At 43.1% G+C, this 19,742-nt stretch overlaps 5 protein-coding genes across 8 annotated transcripts; all 5 read right to left on the reverse strand.

The window, feature by feature from the left end:
* Nucleotides 1-623: 623 nt before the first annotated feature.
* On the reverse strand, nt 624-3,068 carry LOC147173167 (uncharacterized). The gene is made up of 2 exons (XM_086075504.1): nt 2,827-3,068; nt 624-2,438 (listed from the first exon to the last, which is right to left on the reverse strand). Exons 1-2 carry the CDS (start codon nt 2,993-2,995, stop codon nt 1,456-1,458), a joined length of 1,152 nt encoding a protein of 383 aa, XP_085931630.1. The 5' UTR covers nt 2,996-3,068; the 3' UTR covers nt 624-1,455.
* Nucleotides 3,069-3,902: 834 nt separating this feature from the next.
* Nucleotides 3,903-8,961, reverse strand: LOC147173168 (uncharacterized). Of its 2 annotated transcripts, none has more exons than XM_086075498.1 (2): nt 6,271-6,514; nt 3,903-5,390 (listed from the first exon to the last, which is right to left on the reverse strand). In XM_086075498.1, the coding sequence occupies exons 1-2, from the start codon at nt 6,365-6,367 to the stop codon at nt 4,195-4,197; spliced, it is 1,293 nt and encodes a 430-aa protein (XP_085931624.1). In that variant the 5' UTR covers nt 6,368-6,514; the 3' UTR covers nt 3,903-4,194. The 2 variants fall into 2 exon arrangements, with proteins under 2 accessions (XP_085931624.1, XP_085931625.1); XM_086075499.1 differs by lacking the exons at nt 3,903-5,390; nt 6,271-6,514 and adding exons at nt 6,901-8,150; nt 8,722-8,961.
* Nucleotides 8,962-9,075: 114 nt separating this feature from the next.
* Nucleotides 9,076-11,608, reverse strand: LOC147173169 (uncharacterized). The gene is made up of 2 exons (XM_086075503.1): nt 11,388-11,608; nt 9,076-10,605 (listed from the first exon to the last, which is right to left on the reverse strand). The coding sequence occupies exons 1-2, from the start codon at nt 11,482-11,484 to the stop codon at nt 9,545-9,547; spliced, it is 1,158 nt and encodes a 385-aa protein (XP_085931629.1). The 5' UTR covers nt 11,485-11,608; the 3' UTR covers nt 9,076-9,544.
* Nucleotides 11,609-13,665: 2,057 nt separating this feature from the next.
* Nucleotides 13,666-16,185, reverse strand: LOC147173170 (uncharacterized). 3 transcript variants are annotated; one of them, XM_086075495.1, is made up of 2 exons: nt 15,947-16,185; nt 13,666-15,052 (listed from the first exon to the last, which is right to left on the reverse strand). In XM_086075495.1, exons 1-2 carry the CDS (start codon nt 16,050-16,052, stop codon nt 13,845-13,847), a joined length of 1,314 nt encoding a protein of 437 aa, XP_085931621.1. In that variant the 5' UTR covers nt 16,053-16,185; the 3' UTR covers nt 13,666-13,844. The 3 variants fall into 3 exon arrangements, with proteins under 3 accessions (XP_085931621.1, XP_085931623.1, XP_085931622.1); XM_086075497.1 differs by lacking the exon at nt 15,947-16,185 and adding an exon at nt 15,705-15,759; XM_086075496.1 differs by lacking the exon at nt 15,947-16,185 and adding an exon at nt 15,690-15,750.
* Nucleotides 16,186-16,507: 322 nt separating this feature from the next.
* On the reverse strand, nt 16,508-18,713 carry LOC147173171 (uncharacterized). Its single transcript, XM_086075502.1, has 2 exons — nt 18,500-18,713; nt 16,508-17,646 (listed from the first exon to the last, which is right to left on the reverse strand). Exons 1-2 carry the CDS (start codon nt 18,603-18,605, stop codon nt 16,592-16,594), a joined length of 1,161 nt encoding a protein of 386 aa, XP_085931628.1. The 5' UTR covers nt 18,606-18,713; the 3' UTR covers nt 16,508-16,591.
* Between the last annotated feature and the right edge of the window lie 1,029 nt (nt 18,714-19,742).

The following is a 19,742-nucleotide window of genomic DNA, read 5'->3' on the forward strand; positions in this document are numbered from 1 at the left end:
ATCACGAAGATGCGAATGTAGAAAACCTCAACTCAACTCATTAGTTAAAAAACACTTTAAAATAAAAACATCGCTGCATACAAAGTGCGGTACTTCGAATAAAAATCAGTCCTGCAGTAAAGACACAACACAACAACAACAACAACAAAACACACAAAATAAATTGATAAATATCATAAGCAGGTAAGTAAATAAGCAAATAAAATTAATAATAAAATAATAACACAAGAAGTAGGTAAGTAAACGAGTTAATAAGTAAATAAGTATAAATAAATTAAGACAAAATACAGCAGGCACTGAAAAACACTGAAACAACGCTGACTCTCATGCTCAGTCCAAAGCCTAAAAATAGAGATGGGTTTTAAGATGGGTTTTAAATGTGGCTCCAGAGGGAGATTGTGATTACCTAATATTTAGCGGGAGGTTGTTCCTTTTGTTAGATGACAAAACTGCTTTTCAGGTGAAAACAACTTCATATTCTCTATTTATTTACGGATTTTCGTCATCAGTTATTTTTAAAACACACAGTGTAGTAGCTTTAAGAGTCAATTCACCACACGTGTGTAAATAAGAACCGCAGTCAGTCATCCAGTCAACGTTTCCATCCAGTCAAAGCCACGACACGCCTCTTCACGCCTTTATTGCAAAGAATGCGACAAACGTTCAACATTTGACTTGTTATGACAGCTCAAACAATCAAACACTGCAATAACAAAAATATGATAATCTAATACAAATGGAAATTCAATAACATTGTCATGTGCAGAAAAGACATTATGCAAAATGTCTAAAATACAAAACTAACATTGATCAAATGGGATTGATCATTTGCAGTTGCGTTAGTGTTAAAAAATATCATATACATGAACAAATTCAACTATGTGTGTCTTTGTTATTGGCTTAAAACCTCACCAATTTGCATTTTGTGTGCGTAAAACACTATAAAAATGCTGCCAAAGCTGTGTCTAAATAGGAACGGTAGCAAGGAAGTAGGTTCAAGTTATGCTGCGCCACACAATGCATTTTGGGAACAATACATATATGCAAAAGATATAACTCAACTCGTTGCCGCGTTGATTTGCATTTGTGTTATTTATTTATTTATTTTACAGTTGAGCCCCTCAATTTAGCGCTGGCCTGCAAATAACGAAAATCTGCGTATAATTGACGCCAATCGGTTTTAAGTTATATACAATGATTTTATTGATCCGGCCCACTTGGTAAAATATTTTCCTCCATGTGGCCCCAGAACTAACATGAGTGTGACACCCCTGGTTTAAACTATTAATCTAGCAATTAAAAAATAAATAAAGAATAATAATAATAATAATGTAAGTGGGCATGACTGAGGTTTATTCCTTTATTGGCAGCAGAGCTCACATTGCCATGACCATCGGGAGGTTGCTGTACGGTGCTGATTGTGAGTTCCTGTCGTTTGAAGGAGCAGGAAAGAATTTATTCCGCGTTGTGTTTCCGCATGTGTGTCGTCAAGCTGCACTTTTTGAAATAGCTTTTATCACAGAGGGTGCAAGTGAAGGGTTTTTCCCCCGTGTGCGTTCTCATGTGCGCGACCACGTGTGCCCTCTGGGAGAAGATTTTACTGCAAACCGTGCAACTGAAAGGTTTCTCTCCCGTGTGCGTCCGCGTGTGCACATTTAAAGAGAACCTGTGGGCAAACGTGTCACCGCAAACGGAGCAGCGGAAAGGTTTTTCCCCCGTGTGCTTGCGCATGTGCACGCTCAAGGAGAACTTGTGAGCAAACGCGTCCCCGCAAACCGAGCAACAAAAAGGTTTCTCTCCCGTGTGCGTCCTCATGTGTTTAATCATGTTTGGCTTCTGGGGGAATCTTTTCCCGCAAACGGAGCAACAGAAGGGTTTTTCTCCCGTGTGCGACTGCATGTGTGCGTTCAAACTGTGCTTATAAGAATAGCTTTCGCCGCAAAGAGAGCACGCAAAGGGTTTTTCTCCCGTGTGCGCGGCTGTGTGCGCGGTCAAACAGACTTTCTGAGTAAATCCCTCGCCACAAACCGAGCAACTAAAGGGTTTCTCTCCTGTGTGTGTTCTCATGTGTTTTTTCACATGTTCCTTTCGAGCAAATATTTTACTGCAAACCGAGCAGGTAAAGCTTTTTTTACCCGCGCCACCTCTCGTATCAGCCGAGTCGTGTTCAGCGCCCCGGAAGCGTTTGTCGTCCCCTTCGCAATCTGCGTCGCCCCTCAAAGATTCCTCTCTGTCGTCACTGTCTGACAGCAGAACGAAGAGTTTGTGTGGTTGTGGTCCTCGGAGGAACTCAAGCTGCGACGAGCCGGGTAGTTGCTCGTCTTCCTTCTTCACCACCACCACGTTGAGCGGCAGCTCGCTGACGTCAGCATCCTCCTCTTCTTCCTTAACGCGGGGGGGCCGCGGGGCCACCTCGCGCTCTTTGACGAAATCCGGGTCTGCGGGACACAAGCCAGACAATCGCAAGTTAGCCGGTAGCGCATCTGTAAGGACTTTGTTGTTTCACGGCCAAATACTGCAAAGGGGAGAGTTGCGTGTCACGGCAAAATAATCACTATGCATCATCCTGTGGTAGTCCCACTGCACACTTAAACTTGTGAGGAATTAAAGACGTAAAAAAATGAAAAAGTGCTGGGAATAAAGTCACACGTCATGCAGTGAGTCACAGATGATGTGACTAAATTATGATCACATCATTCACATGTTGCTTTGCTGCCAAAGTCGAGAGTTGATCAACAATGACGTTTCGCGCCACAGAATCAAATCAATAACTGCGTTGTGTGTTGGCTGGTTGGTGAAGGGCGAGCCCACTCGTCGCAAACAAACCTTGGGCGTGACTTTTGGGGCAAACGTTGTCGTCCAGTTGTCGCTTGTTCTCCTCTCTGGCGCGACAAAGTTGCTCCTCGTACGACGCGACAGTTCTTTCAAACAGGCCGAATATTTCGTCGGCGGCCGCCAATAGTCGCTTCCTCACCAAATCTTTCAACATCGCCATCTTGTTACGCACTATTTTAATTTCATTGCCTTCTCGCGTTCTTACGTGTCGGACTGTCGGCTTGGTAGCTTTTTTTTTCCTCTCCACTCACTTCTTCAACGCCTTGATTTGCGCATGCGTAAAAAGGCCGCCATTTTGAATTGAATCTACGGCGAGCCTTGAGGGTTTAAACCAATTTCAAATGACAGGAAAAGCGTTCGGCTTCGTTAACGTTTTGTATTGTGAAGTGTAATAACTACACACACTATCCTTAGAATTGTAGAATACGCATTTGGCATATAGTTACGTTTCTTTTGGTTTTTAATATACCGCGTATATAAAAAGAAATGCGACCATTTCGAAGAACAAAGTTCAAACCCTTTCCCACCATTAATTGTGACCTATAACCTAGACAATTCATCAGAAAAATACATTGTTTTGGAGTCTGGAAGCAAAAAGAACACGGCCATATCCATTATGTGGGTGCGTACACTTTTGCAATCACAGTATCTCAGCTGCGATTTTTACTTGCCCTCATAAAGAATTTCTTTCAATGGATTTGCACAGGGTTTAATGCAGGTCATAATAATGTTCAATTTCGAAATAATTGATCTCTGCTCTAATTTGTAGTCACAAAAACTGGCATTTCAACAGGAATGTGTAGATTGAGTGCGTGTTTAATCGCTAGGGAGCAGTCTTGTCATCTTGTCTGTGCTATTTATTAATTTGCTTCACGCTCTATTGTTACAGGTTTCTTTCAGATTGTTCGTAAGAGACAGAACTCAAACTAAATTGTTTGGGAACTATTTGGCAGTGCAGCGCCTAACATCTGCCTTTGTCATTTCAGGGCAACATTTAGCACCTTTTCTTCACAATAACAATAAAAAGATCGTTTGGAGACTAAAGAAGAGTTGCAAAAACTTTTGTCAGAATCTCAACAGACTCCGCTTTATTGCAAAAAAATTGTGACCAACACAAACAAAACATTTGAGCAAAGACAATTCATGAAATAAAACGCAGCAACAACTAAAATACACACAAATACTCAATGCAGTAATACGGATACTATTTTTATCATTTTAAACAAATGCTTAACTACTGATCAGACTGATGTTGTCCTGAGTGGTTCACTACATTTACAATTGATCACTTCCCAACAATTGATTTAATCAATTCTTATGTCCGTCCGATGTTTGACTGCAAACGTGGCGAACACGCATTTATTCTCCATTATGCTTCTGCATGTGTGCTGTCAAACGAGACTTCTTCAAAAAGCTTTCATCGCAAAGTGCGCAAGTTAAAGGTTTTTCATCCGCATGAGCCCGCTGGTGTCGACTCATCGCTGACTTGTGAGAAAAGTTTTTCCCGCAAACTGAACACGTAAATGGTTTCTCTCCCGTGTGTCTCCTCGTGTGCGCGACAAGGTTTTCTTTCCGCGCGAAGCTTTCGCCACAGACTGAGCAAGTGAAAGGTTTTTCTCCCGTGTGCGTCCGCATGTGCGCATTCAAACTGTGCCGATATGAGAGACTTTCGCCGCAAATGGAGCAAGTGAAAGGTTTTTCTCCCGTATGTGTCGCCGTGTGCGCAATTAAGGAGACCTTGCGAGCAAATTTTTCACCGCAAACGGAGCAACTAAAGGGTTTTTCTCCTGTGTGCGTTCTCGTGTGTTTAGTCAAGTCGGACTTATAAGAAAAGTTTTTTTCGCAAACAGAGCATTTGAAAGGTTTTTCTCCCGTGTGTGTCGCCGTGTGCGCTATCAGAGTGGCCTTGTGAGCAAATTTTTCCCCACAAACTGAGCAACTGTAAGGTTTCTCTCCCGTGTGCATTTTCATGTGTTTGTTCAAATAGTCTTTAATCAAATACACTTTGCCGCAAACGGAGCAAGTGAAAGGATTTTCTGCCGCGTGCGTTACTTTGTGTACAATCAAAGCAACCTTTTCTGCAAACGTTTCGCCGCAAACGGAACAGACGAAAGGTTTTTCTCTGCAGTGCGTTTTCATGTGGCGAATCCTGTCCACCTCAGTAAAACTTTCGCCACAAACCGAGCAGATAAAATGGCCCTCATGTGCGTGGCGTCCCTCGTCAGTCGTTTCCTTTTCGGGGTGATTGTCATCACCGCCGTCGCTGCGCAAAGGTTCTTCTGCATCGTCTCCATGTGACGGTGGAGGCAAGAGATTGCCCGATGGCGGGCCTCCGCGGCGCTCGCCACTTGGGCTCTGATGATGAAGCCGGGACCAGTCGGATGCTTCGTCCCGCTCGTCTTCGCTCTTCACGACGACGACGTTAAGCGGCAGCTGGCTGACGTCGAGCTCCTCCTCTTCCTCTTTAACGTGGAGCAGCTCCGGATCGTCCGCTTCCTCGTTGGCGTTGGGGCGCCTGGTCGTCAGTGGCTGAGGAGGAAGTTCCTCTCGGCGATCTGCGTTGCGGCACACAAGTGACAAGTGAGTTTTTTTTAAGTCCTTGGAAGAAATACACCTAGTTACCGCTAGGTGGCAAAATAGTGAGTAACTCCAACTTGAATTGAAATCATGACAAGAACTTCTGTTTGGGGTTGTGTCACCAGATAGACCCTAAACTTTTAGTTTTTTTATTTTAGTGTTGTGACTAACAATATTTTTTTAATTAACCATTTACATGTCTAACATTTATTTGATTAATCTAATTAACAGAACAAAATGTATTTCCTGTTTATTCCAAATTGGCAGTGAAGAAAATGCACAAGCAGAAATATGACTCGGTTACTGCTTTGTTCTGTAAAATTGGTTATAAAATCGTCAAAAATATTGATGATTGTTTTCTAAAGTAAAAGCAGATGTTTGCAAATGTTTTGTTTTGAAAGAACAAAGATAATCAGTGTAATCTCATGGAAGACGACAGAAATTGGAGACTCACAATTAATCATTCATCAGAATAGTTGACGATAAATTAAAAAGCGTTTTTTGTTCAGAGTTCACCATGTTTTTGTTAATGGCAGCGATAACAAATGAAACACACTAGGTACAAATTTTAACAGCAATATATGCCATTTTATCTTCACATTAGTGATTTGTGTCTGCATGTTTGTTTAGTTCTGTTCTGTATTCTTCCTGCGGGAGAGAAACAGTTCGAAATTGTTCTTCTGTCCGGTGGCACAATGCTGCCTGTTACAGGTCAAATCGGGTACTACGCCGGACTACTAGTTTGAACCACAACTGATAGTTTGCGGAGAGATCATTGAATGTATGACGATGAGCATTTTTGTGGCGTGGAAGTAACAGTACAGGGTTGCATCTGACCCACAGCGTGTGAACACTGACCTTGGTTGTAGCACACGACCGCAGGCGAGGAAATGTCGTCCTGCTGCAGCTCGCCCCCCTCTTTCGCTCGACAAAGTCGCTCCTCGTAAGACGCCATCGTTCTTGCAAAATGGCCGAATGTCTAAAACAACTTCGATGGTTTGTTCTTCACAAGAATTAGGACGCTCTTTCGCTCTTGTCCACCCGTTCAGCGACTTCCGCCTTTATCCTACTTCTTCTTCTTTGGGGAACTGTAGCCTGTCGAGGCAGCCATTTTCTTCTTCTGTGGTGCTTCGACGGCCAACTCGTCACACGACGGCCATCTTGCGGCTTTAAGGGATAAGATGACTTATTTTGATTAGTGTCGCAAACAGACAAAGGCGGTCTACTGTGATCGTGGTTGCTGTGACAACACAACGAGAGATGTTAGTACCTTTCAAAATATTAGACATTTGAATTGTCTAATGAAAACAACTTTAAGTGACTTTGCCTTTATTTATACATAAATAACAGTGTACATCAACAAAATATGTCATTTAGTTAAAATTCATGAAAGCAGCAATCATTTTAATGAAATTTAGTACAAACAAGTGTGGCAGGACGAGGTACTTAAGTTTGTTATGTACACAGGAGCATGAGGCGTGATTCAAATAGATTTACAAAAATATTTTATTTTGACAAGGATTAAAATCAACAGTGTAATGATAAAACTCAAATTAAAATTACAGGGCTGGAAAAAAATGCTTCCCACGTGGACGTTTCAACTTAGGCAAATTTTTATTCTCCTTTCTGCATGTGCGTCGCCGTGTGCAAAATCAACGTGATCTTGTGAGCAAACTTGTCACCGCAAACGGAACAACTGAAAGGTTTTTCCTTTGCATGCGTCATCATGTGTCTCGTCATGTTGTACTTGTGGGAAAAGCGCTCGTTGCAAACGGAGCAAGCGAAAGGTTTTTCTCCGGTGTGCGTTCTCATGTGCGGAGTCAAATTGTGCTTGTACCTGAAGCCTTCGCCGCAAAGTGAGCAACTGAAGCGCTTCTCTTCGCGGTGTGTCCACACGTGTTCTTTCAAATGGTGCCGGCGGGAAAAGCTTTTAGCGCAAACTGAGCACGTGAAAGGTTTTCCTCCCATGTGCGTCGCCGCGTGGGCAATCAATGCCACATTGTGATGGAATCTGTCGTCGCAAACCGAACAACGAAAGGCACAGTTGCCGGGGCCCCTCAAAGGGTCTTCTGCGTCGTCACCGCGTGACAGTGGAGCCGAAAGGTCGTCTGGGGTTCGTCCTGTGTGTGTTGTCATATGTCGGCTCATGGTTCCTTTTTGGGCAAAAGTTTTAGCACAAACTGAGCAACTGAAGGGTTTTTCTCCCGTGTGTGTCCTCGCGTGTGATTCCATATGCACCTTCTGCGTAAATCTTTTAGCACAAACGGGGCAACCAAAAGGTTTTTCTCCCGTGTGCTTCCGCATGTGCCGAGTCAAAATGCACTCGTACGAAAAGATTTTGCTGCAAAGTGAGCACCTGAAACCTTCTCGACTCGTCTCCTTTTCAGAGTCTTTGTCGTCACCTTGGTGGTTGGCATCGCTCCCATCCTCCATGTCGTCGTCATTGTGGGACAATGGCGCCGAAAGCTCGTCCAGTGGCGCTCCTCCACTTGGGCTGCGATGATGACGCTGTGACCACTCGGGCGGTTCGTCTTCGTCCTTTTCACTTTTCATGACGACCACGTTCAGCGGCAACTGGCTGACGTCAAACTCCTCCTCTTCCTCTTTGACGTGATCCTGCAGTGGATCATCTTCCTCTTCTTTAACTTGGGGGTGTCGTGACTCTGCCGCTTCCTCTTTGAGTTGGGGGGGCTGTCGAAGCTCTGAACTGGAGCTCCCGGTCAGCAGCTGCTGGACGTCTACAAGCAACATAAACACACTTGAGCTCACAAAAACCTTTTGACAGCATTGTCATTTAATTGATGTCACATTTCTTTCTTTCTTTTTTGTTTAGTTGGGTGTTTATGGTCATTATGTCGTTACTGCAGCTGTTGATGGAAAGTGATTGTTGCCATGTTTGTGTTTTACATAAACTGTAAGTACGTTTAAAACAAACAAACAAACAAAAAACGGCCCATCAAACGCACTCTCGAAACCGCGTGCGATGGGACGTCCGGAATTTAGCAACTCAAATAACAATTGTCAACATATCGAACCAATCGATAATCTTTAACTACTTCTCCAAAAGTGCACACGGTATGTTAAAACAGTGACTGAAATAATAGTGGCGTGTGTGTTTTACTATTACTATAAATCGGGATCAGTCCCCGAACGGATGCTATTTTGTTTCTCCCGTGCCTGCAATGTGGAACAGCCACCCAGCTGTGTTTATTGTCTTCGAATCGTGCTCACCAAATTCCAAAAATGCCCGATAACAGACATTTTTTGGGGGGTAAACACGCATTCAAAGTGGATAACGTGTGAACAGACCTCGAACGTGCAACACAAGCGCAGTGGGGAAAATGGCGTCCTGATGTCGCTCGTTTCCTTCGCTTGTTCGACAAAGTTGCTCCTTGCACGACGCCATCAATGTTTCTTACAGTGCAGCTGTGATTTACAACCGGGCGATCCCTTATGAACTCTTCCAATAGTTTGCTATTTCAGACCCTAACTACACATCACTGCCGAAGACTCGTCGCCAACTTCCGCCTGTTCTTCTTCGAGGGCGGCAGCCATGTTGCAGCGGTGAAGAGAAGGTGCATCGCCGCCATCTTGCGTTGGTATATAAGACAGCTCAGGAAGACAAGTGCCACAAAAGGGGACACGAATAAAATCAAAAGGGACACGAATAAAATCTTCTTTATTGCAAGAATAGGAGTAGACAGAATTATATTTTAAGATGGCTGCATGACCAGTTGTGCAACAAAAAAAAACAAAAAAAAACAAATTAAACCTCACAGGAACTATTATAAAAAGCCCAAAAACATTTAACCCACAAATGACAATTGGGTGTCTCTTGAGTCAGAGACAAAGGAAATATCACTATCTCTTTTAACTACAAATCAAATATGTAAATACAATATTACATATTTGTTGTCATGTGGAGTCATCTCTTTGTTCACCAGACTTAAGATGTACTGCAAATTAATAAAATGTTTTGAAAATTTTGTAGAATGAAAACGTACGACTTAAGTACACCCTGTGCACAGTCTGCATCTGTTTTCAGTCAATGCATCTTATATCTTTATATTTCATAAATCCCTGGCAAGACAGAAAATGCCCCAAATGGTAAACAGGGAGATAAGACGTTTTCTCACACACCATTGTGTGTCCGCATGTGCGCATTCAAATTCTGCTTATAAGAAAAGTTTTTACCGCAGCATGAGCAGGTGTAAGGTTTCCCCCCCGTATGTGCTGCTGTGTGCGCAGTCAAGGAGGCCTTGTGAGCAAATTTTTGGCCGCACTCTGAGCAACCATACGGTTTTTCTCCGGTGTGCGTTCTCATGTGTCTGCTCATGTTGTCTTTGACGGCAAATCTTTTGCCGCAAACCGAGCAAGTGAACGGATTTTCTAAGTGCGTTGCGCTGTGCGCAATCAAGCCGGCCTTTTGTGCGAAGCGTTCGCCACAAACGGAACAGCTGAAGCGTTTTTCTCGTTTGTGTGTCCTCTCGTGTCTCGTCAAGTCGTACTTGTGTGAAAAACTTTGGCTACACGCTGAGCAGCTGAAGGCTTTTTCTCCCGCGTGTGTCCGTATGTGTGCTTTCCAACGGTGCTTATAAGAAAAGTTTTTATTACAAAATGGGCAAGTGAAAAGTTTTTCTCCGGTGTGTGTTGCTGCTGTGTGTGCAACCAAAGAGACCTTGTGCCGGAATTTCTCACCACAAACTGAACAACTAAGGTTTTTTTCACCCGTGTGAGTCCTCATGTGTACGTCCATGTCGGACTTTTTCATTAGTCTTCGACCACAAACTGAGCAGGTAAAAGATTCTTTGCGTGCGTGCGCTCGACGCGTTTTCTTGCGAAGCTTTGTCTCCTGTTTTGAGCGTTTCTCGTCCCTTTTGGCGTCTGCAACGCGCTTCGAGGGTCTTTCCGTCTTGTGGCTGTGTGACAGTGCAGCGAAAAGCGCGTCTGCTGATGCTCCTTCGTGTCTGTCTCCACTCGAACTGGGACGAGGAGACCCGGGTGATCGCCCGGGTGCGTCGTCTTCGCTCTTCACGACGACAACAGTCGGTGGCAAATGGCTGACGTCGGCCTCCTCCTCTTCCTCTTCCTCTTCCTCTTTAACATGGGGGGGCAGCGGATTCTCCAAACCGGAGCTCGCCGCCTGCAGCTGAAGAGGAAGTTCTTCTTGGCGACCAATCAGTTGATGGATGTCTGCAGGACAGGAGCAAAATGAAAAAAAAAAAGCTTAGCTCACACAAACTGCACCCAGACATTCCATCTGACTCCATCCTCAAAATTGTCTATACATTAGAATCTCGCTTTTCTAGAATTTTTTCCCCACATCAATTTGATCTCATTTATCCAAAATTCATTTAATTTCCCCGTATCCATGCATCCATGTGTAAAATGTTTAAGGCCTGCAGTGTGCCACTGCAATTCACTAAACTTGTCACTTGTGCCAAAAACACCTAAATTGCACAATGCAACCAAACAACTGCGACCCCCGACTATTTCACGACACGAGGCACAATATGAAGTAAACGATTGGATGCCATCATTCCAGTTGTAGCCCCGTCAGAAATCTGTGTAGCCCCAGTTAAGCGCCTCGAGCATTTTATTTGATATTCTAATCGAAAATATATTTATAAATTATTTTGTCGGTCAAGTCCATCTTTAGGGAGAGAGAAAATAATTTTAGTTGAATTCTCCTTTAATCTTTAACATGAGGATTATAGTTGAATAATTGAATGTGTCCTTTTTCAAATATATATTTTTTATATTACATATAAATATAAATGGTGACGGTGTTCTTCGTGGTTCTATTTCACACACAAGCGGTCGTGTCTCTTCGTTGCACATTCTGGTTCTCAACCAATTTAGGTTCTCTTATTTCAAGTAATTGTGTCCAGCAAATTCCTCGCATTTCATCAGTGAGAGTCCGTTTCACTTTCTTCCCTCATGAAAATGTGTCAGGCACCCGAACGTGAACAGACCTTGCATGTGTAACACGATCGGAGCCAAGAAAATGTCGTCGTGCTGCCTCTCGTTTTCGTCTCTCGCTCGACAAACTTGCTCCTCGGACGACGCCATCGTTTCTTCAACAGATTTATCGAAGCTTTCAACAATCTGCTGAATTCTTTTAGCGACCTCGCGTACACAAAGTCGCAGTTTTTTGTCCAAATGTCTCTCGTCGCCGATCCCCACAATTACAAACTTCCGCTATTTTCTTCTTCGGTGGTGGTTTTACGGCGTTCACACGGCAGCCATCTTGCAACGGTATTGAACGTAGGACACATAGCCATATTTTGTACGTGGGAGTTTTTATTAAATAGATGAGAGAAACAAAAACGTCCATTTTGACTATTGTACGTCCGCAAAGAACTTTTGAAGCTACCCACCATGTAATTCTTAAACCAAAACAAATCATCACAAGGCTGGAAATAACCTTTTTCTTTGAGGAGATTCTGCTTACTGTGCTAAGTAGCAAATTTCAAACTTTTCCGATTAAGCCTGAAGCAAAGCTTTTGTTAAACAACAAAACTATGACAACACAACGGGGTAGTTGTATGTAGCAAAGTTAAGTAATTGGTTAATTAAAAGTATTTGTGTATGCTACTGAAAATGTTATTGAATAATCAAGGATTGGGATAAATCATATTTTTGCTTGGTTAAGGAGAAAGACGTTTCATTTGAACGACCGATTGCTGCAAATCAACACAAACTAATTTCAACACCAATTTGTCTGATGCTGCTTTATACTTTGTTGTTGTTGTTGTTTGTTTTCAACCTCTTTGAGAAATCTGACACGTGATTTTTTTTTTAAGTATCCGGAAGAATACAGATGTTACAACTTGTCACCATAGTAAAAAAAAAAGAAAAGAGATAAATAACAGACCTAAGACAAAGTAAAATGAACGTAAGTGGGCGTCTTATTACACGACACGGTTTGCAGTATTGCGCTTCAATAGGTTTATATGACGCGCTAAGATTTACGATGCAAAACCGTTTATTTCCAGCCTTGCATCACCAAAACTGTGGTTAAAAGTCCAAAACAAAGAACCCACAAATGCTCATAACAAATATCAACAGTCAATCTGTGTTTTGCAAGCAGCAATCCTCCGCATATCACCGTTCACGCTTTTGCTCAAACTGCGTTCAGCTATTTTTCTGAAAACAGAAATCACCTACTTTTGTGCTCTTTTCAAAACAAAGATGCTAACAAAGCGCTAAGTGGGAATGTGGTACAGTAATTGGTGTCAAAGAAGTATGTTGAAATGACACATGTCAACTGACCAACAACAATCTTTGCATGTCTGGGAGGAGCTAAGATTAGCCTGGCTTGTTAGTACAAGTTAGTCTTTGCTGCATGGACATTCGTACGTACACTTTCAATACATTAAAAAAAAAAACTCTCTGAGCAATTTATTTAAGTGTAATGTTGAAAGATGAGTTTGTAATGATATTAAGCTGCCCTGGAATCGAAGCTTGTGGTGTATTTACAGTTGAAACCATGAATGATGCTCATTTTCAGGTGTGAGTCACTTATTTGCTGTGGTTAGCGGGGAATCCCCCTCGTTGGCTTTTAAGACACTCGGTTGGTCTCATACGTTTTTTTTGTTGGCATGGTAATTAGTTCAACATTTTCAATATCAAAGCTTTTGTCTTGTGTGTGCTTTCAAACATTGCTTATAAGAAAAGCTTTTAGCGCAAAGTGAGCTTGTGAAAGGTTTTCTCTCCCGTGTGTATTCTCATGTGTCTACTCATGGTTTCTTTCTGGGAAAAACTTTTACCACAAACTGAGCAGCTGAAGGGTTTCTCTCCTGTGTGAGTCCTTGTGTGCGTTATCATGTGTACATTTTGTGAGAATCTGCGAGCGCAAAACGGCCAACGAAAGCATTTTTCACTCGTGCGTGTTTTCATGTGCAGGTTCGGATTGTGATGGGATCATTTTTTTGGGGCACAAACTGAGCATAGATGTTTTTTTTTTACATACGCTTCGTCGCTTGCGAGTCTGAGATATTTTCTTGGTGGCCTTTTGAGAGCTTTTCGACTCATTCGTGTCACCCGCGTAGTCGGCATCGCTACTCAAGAGGGAATCCAAATTGTTTAATTGCGAAGAATAAACAACAAAACCAGAACATTTCGACTTTGAATTTATACCACCAACTGAACCAAGAGTGCATTTGAATCCTAAGATGTAACTACAAAAATGTCAGGAAAAGCCTCCTAGAACAGCTGAACACAGCCCTAGCTTTAATATTTGCACGGCCATCAGCATGAACAAAGTTTATTGGTAGCAAGGACAAAACAAGACCCTGTTTGAGGTTTGTACAAATCATTGAGTTCAGCATCACACGACATCGCTGCCAGATGACTCACATGACTCCCGATGGTAAACAACCTCCCTGTTAACGATTTTGCACACGTGTAGTGGGTACTAAAACTTTTTATTATCTGTTGTGTGTCAGCATATGTGCAGTCAAACTGTACTTGTAACAGAAGCTTTTACTACAAATGGAGCAGGCAAAAGGTTTCTCTCCTGTGTGCGTCCTTGCGTGTCTGTTTAAATCGGACTTATTAGCAAAGCTCTTATCACAATCTGAGCAACTAAAGGGTTTTCCTCCCGTGTGTGTTCTCATGTGTTTGTTTAAGTAGGTCTTGATTGAAAAGCTTTTCTCACAAACATCGCAAGTGAAGTGTTTTTGTCCCGTGTGTGCTAATGTGTGCGCGAGCAAAGAGGCCCTGACTGCAAATGTGTCGCCACAAATTGAACAACTGAACGGTTTTACTCCTGCGTGGGATCTCATGTGTCTGTTCAAATCAGACTTATTGGTAAAGCTTTTTTCACAAATGGAGCAACTGAAAGGTTTCTCCCCCGTGTGTGTTCTCATGTGTTTGTTCAAGTATGTCTTAATGGAAAAGCTTTTATGGCAAACAGAGCACGTGAAAGGTTTTTCTCCAGTGTGCGTTCTCAAGTGTTCGACCATATTTATCTGCTGCGTGAACGCTTTAGCGCAAACGGTGCAGCTGAAGGGCTTTTCTCCTCTGTGCGTTGTCCGGACATGTCGATTCATATCTGACTTTTTAATGAACCTTTGGCTGCAAACTGAGCAACCAAAAGGTTTCTCTCCGGTGTGTTTCTGCATGTGCGCATTGAAAATACTCTCATATAAAAACGTTTTACCACAAACCGAGCAGGCAAAATCTTTCCGTGTGCGACAACTGCTGCGTGTTTGACTGCTTTTTTTGTTCGGGGTTGTCTCCTTTTCAGAGCTGTTCAAGTTTCTGTCGTGCCCTGCGCAGTCTGCGCCGCTATTCAAACGCTCTCCGGCAACGGACAGTGGCGCTGAGAACGTGCCAGGTGGCGCTCCTCCACACTGCTCTCCACTTGGACCGCGATGATGAAGCTGTGCGTTGTCGCCGTCATCTTCGATCTTCACAACGATGACAGTCAGTGGCAAGTCGCTCACATCAACCTCCTCCTCTTCCTCCTTGACGTGGGGCGGCTGTGGATGCGTCTTTTCTTCTTTCATGTGGGCCGGCTGCGGTTCCTCCTCTTCGTCTTTGACGTGGGGCGACTGTGGATGCTCCAAACCGGAGCTCTCCCTTTGTGTTTGTGGTGCACATTGTTCATGACGACCCATCAGCTGCCGGACGCCTGTAGGACACAAGCAGCACGGTTGAATGTGAGTATAGACACAAAAAGATCATCTGGATGATTTGGCGCCCAATTGCCCCCTTCCGACCAAAGTCAGCAAAAAACCCGACTGTTTGAAGGCTGTGTCTGAAGATGATCCTGTGTTCAAGCTTATAAGACTTTGGACTCTTGTCTGTCACCACCAATGTCACACTCACAACAAAGTAAACAAAGAGCAACATAGATTTCACCATCCCCTGCAGTATGAATGTCAAGTCAATATTCTTCCTAACGTTGTGCTTATGTTAGATACAGGCTATCAATACATTAAAATTAATCTCATATGCCAAAGTTCCACTCTATCAATAGTTTAATTTATTTATATAGCACCTTTTAAACAAAAGTATCTCAATGTGCCTCACACAAGCAAAAGCACTACACTTTAAAGCATTTACAAACAGGACAGCTAAAACTTTCAAAAGCAGCAAAACAAACAAATGTAGCTTACTAAAATAACGCACATTAACACTATTTATACGATACATTTACAAACAAAAGATTAAAAGACATATAAAGCAAAGCATTAAAAAAAAAGTAGCTTTCTAAAATTACTAAAAGCCTGTATTGTAAAACTGATCTTAAAAATTGTTAAAACAACCTTAATCATAAGTACCTGCTTCCTTCACAGGACAACTTAAAAAAGCTGTCCGTCACTTAAATCGTTCCCCGTAACAACAACATCGCCACAACAAAGAATCCTGGAAACTGTTTTGTCTCCATCTTGTTTGAATATAACAACACTACATAATAATAATAATAATAGTAATAATATTAAAATAATACAGTATCTGGCACGCAACCAGACGTGTTCACGTGAACAATTAAAAAGTTAACACTAAACAACATCGAACGCACCTTGCATGTGCAAGACAATCGGAGCCAAGAAAATGGCGTCCTGCTGTCGCCGTTGTAGCTCGGTCTCGTCCGTCCCTCGACAAAGTTGCTCCTCGGACGACGCCATCGTTCTTTCAAACGGCGCTAATATTCTACGTCCACAGTTTCGTTGTATTTTTTCCCAACACAACTTTACCCTCGCACTTTGTTTCTCGTCATCCCGGTCAGCGTCCCGGACTTGCCTTGTACCACTTCCGCCTTTTTCGACGTCAAAGGAGGTTTTATGGCAACCAAGCATCGATGACGTTGCGCGGCTGCCATCTTGCGGCGGTAATGAAGAAACAATTCAATGTGTACCATTTGAGTAAGAGCGTGGTAGTTGCAAAACACTCACGAAAAGCACCAGTTCACCAGCAACCCTAATTGGATAGGCAATATAAGAAATAGATGATGCTTCTTATCAATACATTTTTGCAAATATTGTAGTTCATTTTGTCTTCTTTGTTGGTTTGGACGATTAAAGTCAACAAGAAAGAAACAAGCCATGTTGAAAGTGTTTTATTGTTTGAACAGTCAGTTGCCATACCGACATCAACATTCCCTGCTCATTCCACTGACTCACTGATAAAAATGCTCCCCCATCAATGATTCAGGTGGCAAAATCATTTATTCTCCATTGTGTTTCCTTATGTGTGATTTTAACGTACTCTTATAAGCGAAGCTTTTCCCACAAAGTGAGCATGTGAAAGCTTTTTCTCCGGCATGTGTCAGCATGTGCGATTTTAAACCGTTCTTATAACAAAAGTTTTTACCACAAACGGAGCAGGTGAAAAGTTTTTCTCCCGTGTGCGTCTGCATATGAGAATTTAAAGTCTCCTTGTATGTAAAGCTTTCAGCGCAGACGGAGCAAGTGAAGGGTTTTTCCCCCGTGTGGGTCCTCATGTGTCTCGTCACGCAATGCTTGTATGAAAAGCTTTCGCCGCAAACGGAGCACGCAAACGGTTTCTCCCCCGTGTGTGTTGCCGTGTGCGCAACCAACGAGATCTTGTGGGCAAATTTTGCGCCGCATACGGAGCAAGTGAACGGCTTCTCGCCCGTGTGCGTTCTCATGTGCCGACTCAAATGGTCTTTGATATAATAGATTTTGCCACAAACTGAGCAAGTGAAAGGATTTTCCACCGTGTGCGTGACCTTGTGCACGATCAAAGAGACCTTTTGGGCAAACGTTTCGCCGCAAATTGAACACCGGTACGTCTTTTCCCGGGTGTGTGTTCTCATGTGTCTGTTCCTGTAGGCCTTCGTAAAGCTTTTGCCGCAAACGGAGCAGGTAAAATGGTCTTCAGGCGCGGGACGCCTCGCGTCGGCCGTCTCCTTCCGGGAGCCTTTGTCGTCACCTCCGCCGCTGGCGTCGTTCCTCGGAGATTCGTGGCGGCGTGACGGCGACGGCGAGAGCTGGTCTGCAGGTGAGCCTCCACGGCGCTCTCCGCTTGGACCGTGACGGCCAAACTGCGACTGCTCGAGCGGGTCGTCTTCGTCGTCTCCGTCGTCTTCGTCGTCTTCACTCTTCACCACGACGATGTTGAGTGGCAGATGGCTGATGTCCACTTCCTCCTCTTCCTCTTTGACGTTGGGGGGCTGCGGACGCTCCCGCTCCGAATTGGAGCTCCCCGCCTCCGACTGAGGGGGAAGTTCTTCTCGGCGATTCATCAGCTGATGGATGTCTGTGGGACGTAAGTCAAATGTTGTTTTGGACACCAAACAAATAAAGTTAAATTCTCTGTGTGTTCCGTTGACATAGAAAAGTATATAACAATACATTTGTTGGGAGTGATCACTGATGTCAAGCTTGTTGAAAGCCACTTAGAATCAACGTAAAAACCCAAAGTGCCAAAAATGAATTGGATATTGTGTAAAACCAAGCACGTCCTGAACAAGAAATCACACTTTGTTGCTCGCTATTTCTTCCATTAGATGATTTAAATATGGGGCAGTACACAGGGCTGGACTGGCACAAAATAAATAAATAATAATAACCGGCCCTGGCATTTTGATTTAAGCCCACCGGCCCGGCCCGGCACGGCCCAGCCCAACTCCTGCCACTGATGTTTATTGATGATGTTTCAGTTTGCTATCTATATTCAAACTGGATTAAGGGACCGGTCCCTCTAAATTGTGGGCCAGTCTATTGGGGTAAGAAGTAGGAAAATAATATTTCAAAAGCACTGAATCGGCCTGGCCCACTGGGCATGTGCCCAGTATGCAAGATAGTCAGTCCAGCACAGACAGTACATATAATACCAACACTTAACCCTCCTGTTGAAAATGACCCACTTTCAAGTTAAAGAACAAAGAAGAACTTTTCACTATCAAACTTGGCACCAACAGAAAATAACGGTTCATATCAATATATTTGCAATGAAAACAGATACTATGGAGCTATAACAATGTTTCCCCGGATGCTCTTGGAATGTGAACCCGTGAATGTTTGAGCTGTACCTGATTTCATCACGAACATCGTGTGTAAGGGTTAATATGAGGTTTTTGTCTGGGAATAACAACCGCGAAAAGACAGACCTTGCATGTGCAACACGATCGGCGCCAAGAAAATGTCGTCGTCGTCCTGCCGTCGTCGCTCGTTTTGCTCTCTGGCTCGACAAACTTGCTCCTCGTGCGACGCCATCCTTCTTTTAGGTAGTCCAACTATCGCGATTTTGATTCTTTACACAAAATCGACGTCGTTCTTTGTCTCTCCTCGACCCATTAAGGAAATAACTTCCGCATTTTCTTCTTCGTTGGTGCGTTGACGACGGCGAAATCGCATACAACGTCACCCGGCGGCCGTTTTGCGGCAAGACCGTCTGCTGGCAGAGGTGAACGAAGTGACCTTTAACATTTTACATAAAATAGTATCCAGCCAAGCATGATTTGACCAAGTTCAAAAGGGACATTGACACATTTGTGGAAACCACCCAGAGGCAACTCAACATCTCTTCTGGATCCGTGCACACACTCGGACTTTATGGAAAGATTTTTTAGTAGATTTAGTTATTGGGCATCTTTATAGAGACGTACGTTAATGAAGATATTTTTTGTTATTATTATTATTAAAAATGCAAGTATGGAAATCAAAAACCTAACTTCGCACACTTTCACATTGATACGATACGATATATTAGACTCATAAATGACTATAACAGAAAGGCTCTGAAAACTGTCAATAGTTGTAAAAAAAAAAAAACAAAGTTATTTGGGTGTATATGAAACTCATGGTATTGTGATATTTGTGGTGTTGATTTTTTTCCTTTATGTTGTACCCTAGTATACTAATATATAATGTTTCATTCTGTTTATTTAAACTTAAACGTTGTGCCTGTTTGTTCTCCCCAGACACGAGACGATACATACTACGTCACTTGTTCCGCATGACGTCACGCCGCCACCCATCGGCTCATTCTTGTCCACGCCTTCTTCGTGAGTCGCTGTTGTCAATCACAGCCAGACCACGCCCAACCCTCTTCCCATTCGTCACCCAGCGCTCGTCCAGGCAACGCCACCTTTGAGCGCCGATTTAAAATTTTAGTGAGCAAGAGTCTCACTTCCTGTTGAGTGGTCCTTTTAATACTAATATTAGTGGACCTCTGTGATGACGAACGCCATACACATGAATGGCCACAGTGACTTATTCTTTTACAATATACTATAATCCAAATCCATAAATAACACGGTTGTTATCCTCAGGAAAAGAGTTGAAAAAGTTCCATAAAGCGTCCATGTATATTTTGATTTAAAAAAAAATATATATATATATATGATTAGA

This window comes from Leptonotus elevatus, chromosome 5 (assembly GCF_054856555.1).
Source record: "Leptonotus elevatus isolate MCC_2025b chromosome 5, RoL_Lele_1.0, whole genome shotgun sequence".
NCBI classification, from domain to species: Eukaryota; Metazoa; Chordata; class Actinopteri; order Syngnathiformes; family Syngnathidae; genus Leptonotus; species Leptonotus elevatus.

Bases quoted from the DNA above. Each gene is read 5' to 3' on its own strand.
- LOC147173167 (XM_086075504.1), bottom strand. From the start codon at position 2,995: ATGGCGATGTTGAAAGATTTGGTGAGGAAGCGACTATTGGCGGCCGCC. The intron at 2,439-2,826 runs GTTTGTTTGCGA...TGTGTCCCGCAG, and splicing joins CCCCAAAAGTCACGCCCAAG to ACCCGGATTTCGTCAAAGAG.
- LOC147173170 (XM_086075495.1), bottom strand. From the start codon at position 16,052: ATGGCGTCGTCCGAGGAGCAACTTTGTCGAGGGACGGACGAGACCGAG. The intron at 15,053-15,946 runs GTGCGTTCGATG...TGTGTCCTACAG, and splicing joins GATTGTCTTGCACATGCAAG to GCGTCCGGCAGCTGATGGGT.
- LOC147173168 (XM_086075498.1), bottom strand. From the start codon at position 6,367: ATGGCGTCTTACGAGGAGCGACTTTGTCGAGCGAAAGAGGGGGGCGAG. The intron at 5,391-6,270 runs GTCAGTGTTCAC...GCCGCAACGCAG, and splicing joins GGTCGTGTGCTACAACCAAG to ATCGCCGAGAGGAACTTCCT.
- LOC147173171 (XM_086075502.1), bottom strand. From the start codon at position 18,605: ATGGCGTCGCACGAGGAGCAAGTTTGTCGAGCCAGAGAGCAAAACGAG. The intron at 17,647-18,499 runs GTCTGTCTTTTC...TACGTCCCACAG, and splicing joins GATCGTGTTGCACATGCAAG to ACATCCATCAGCTGATGAAT.
- LOC147173169 (XM_086075503.1), bottom strand. From the start codon at position 11,484: ATGGCGTCGTCCGAGGAGCAAGTTTGTCGAGCGAGAGACGAAAACGAG. The intron at 10,606-11,387 runs GTCTGTTCACGT...CCTGTCCTGCAG, and splicing joins GATCGTGTTACACATGCAAG to ACATCCATCAACTGATTGGT.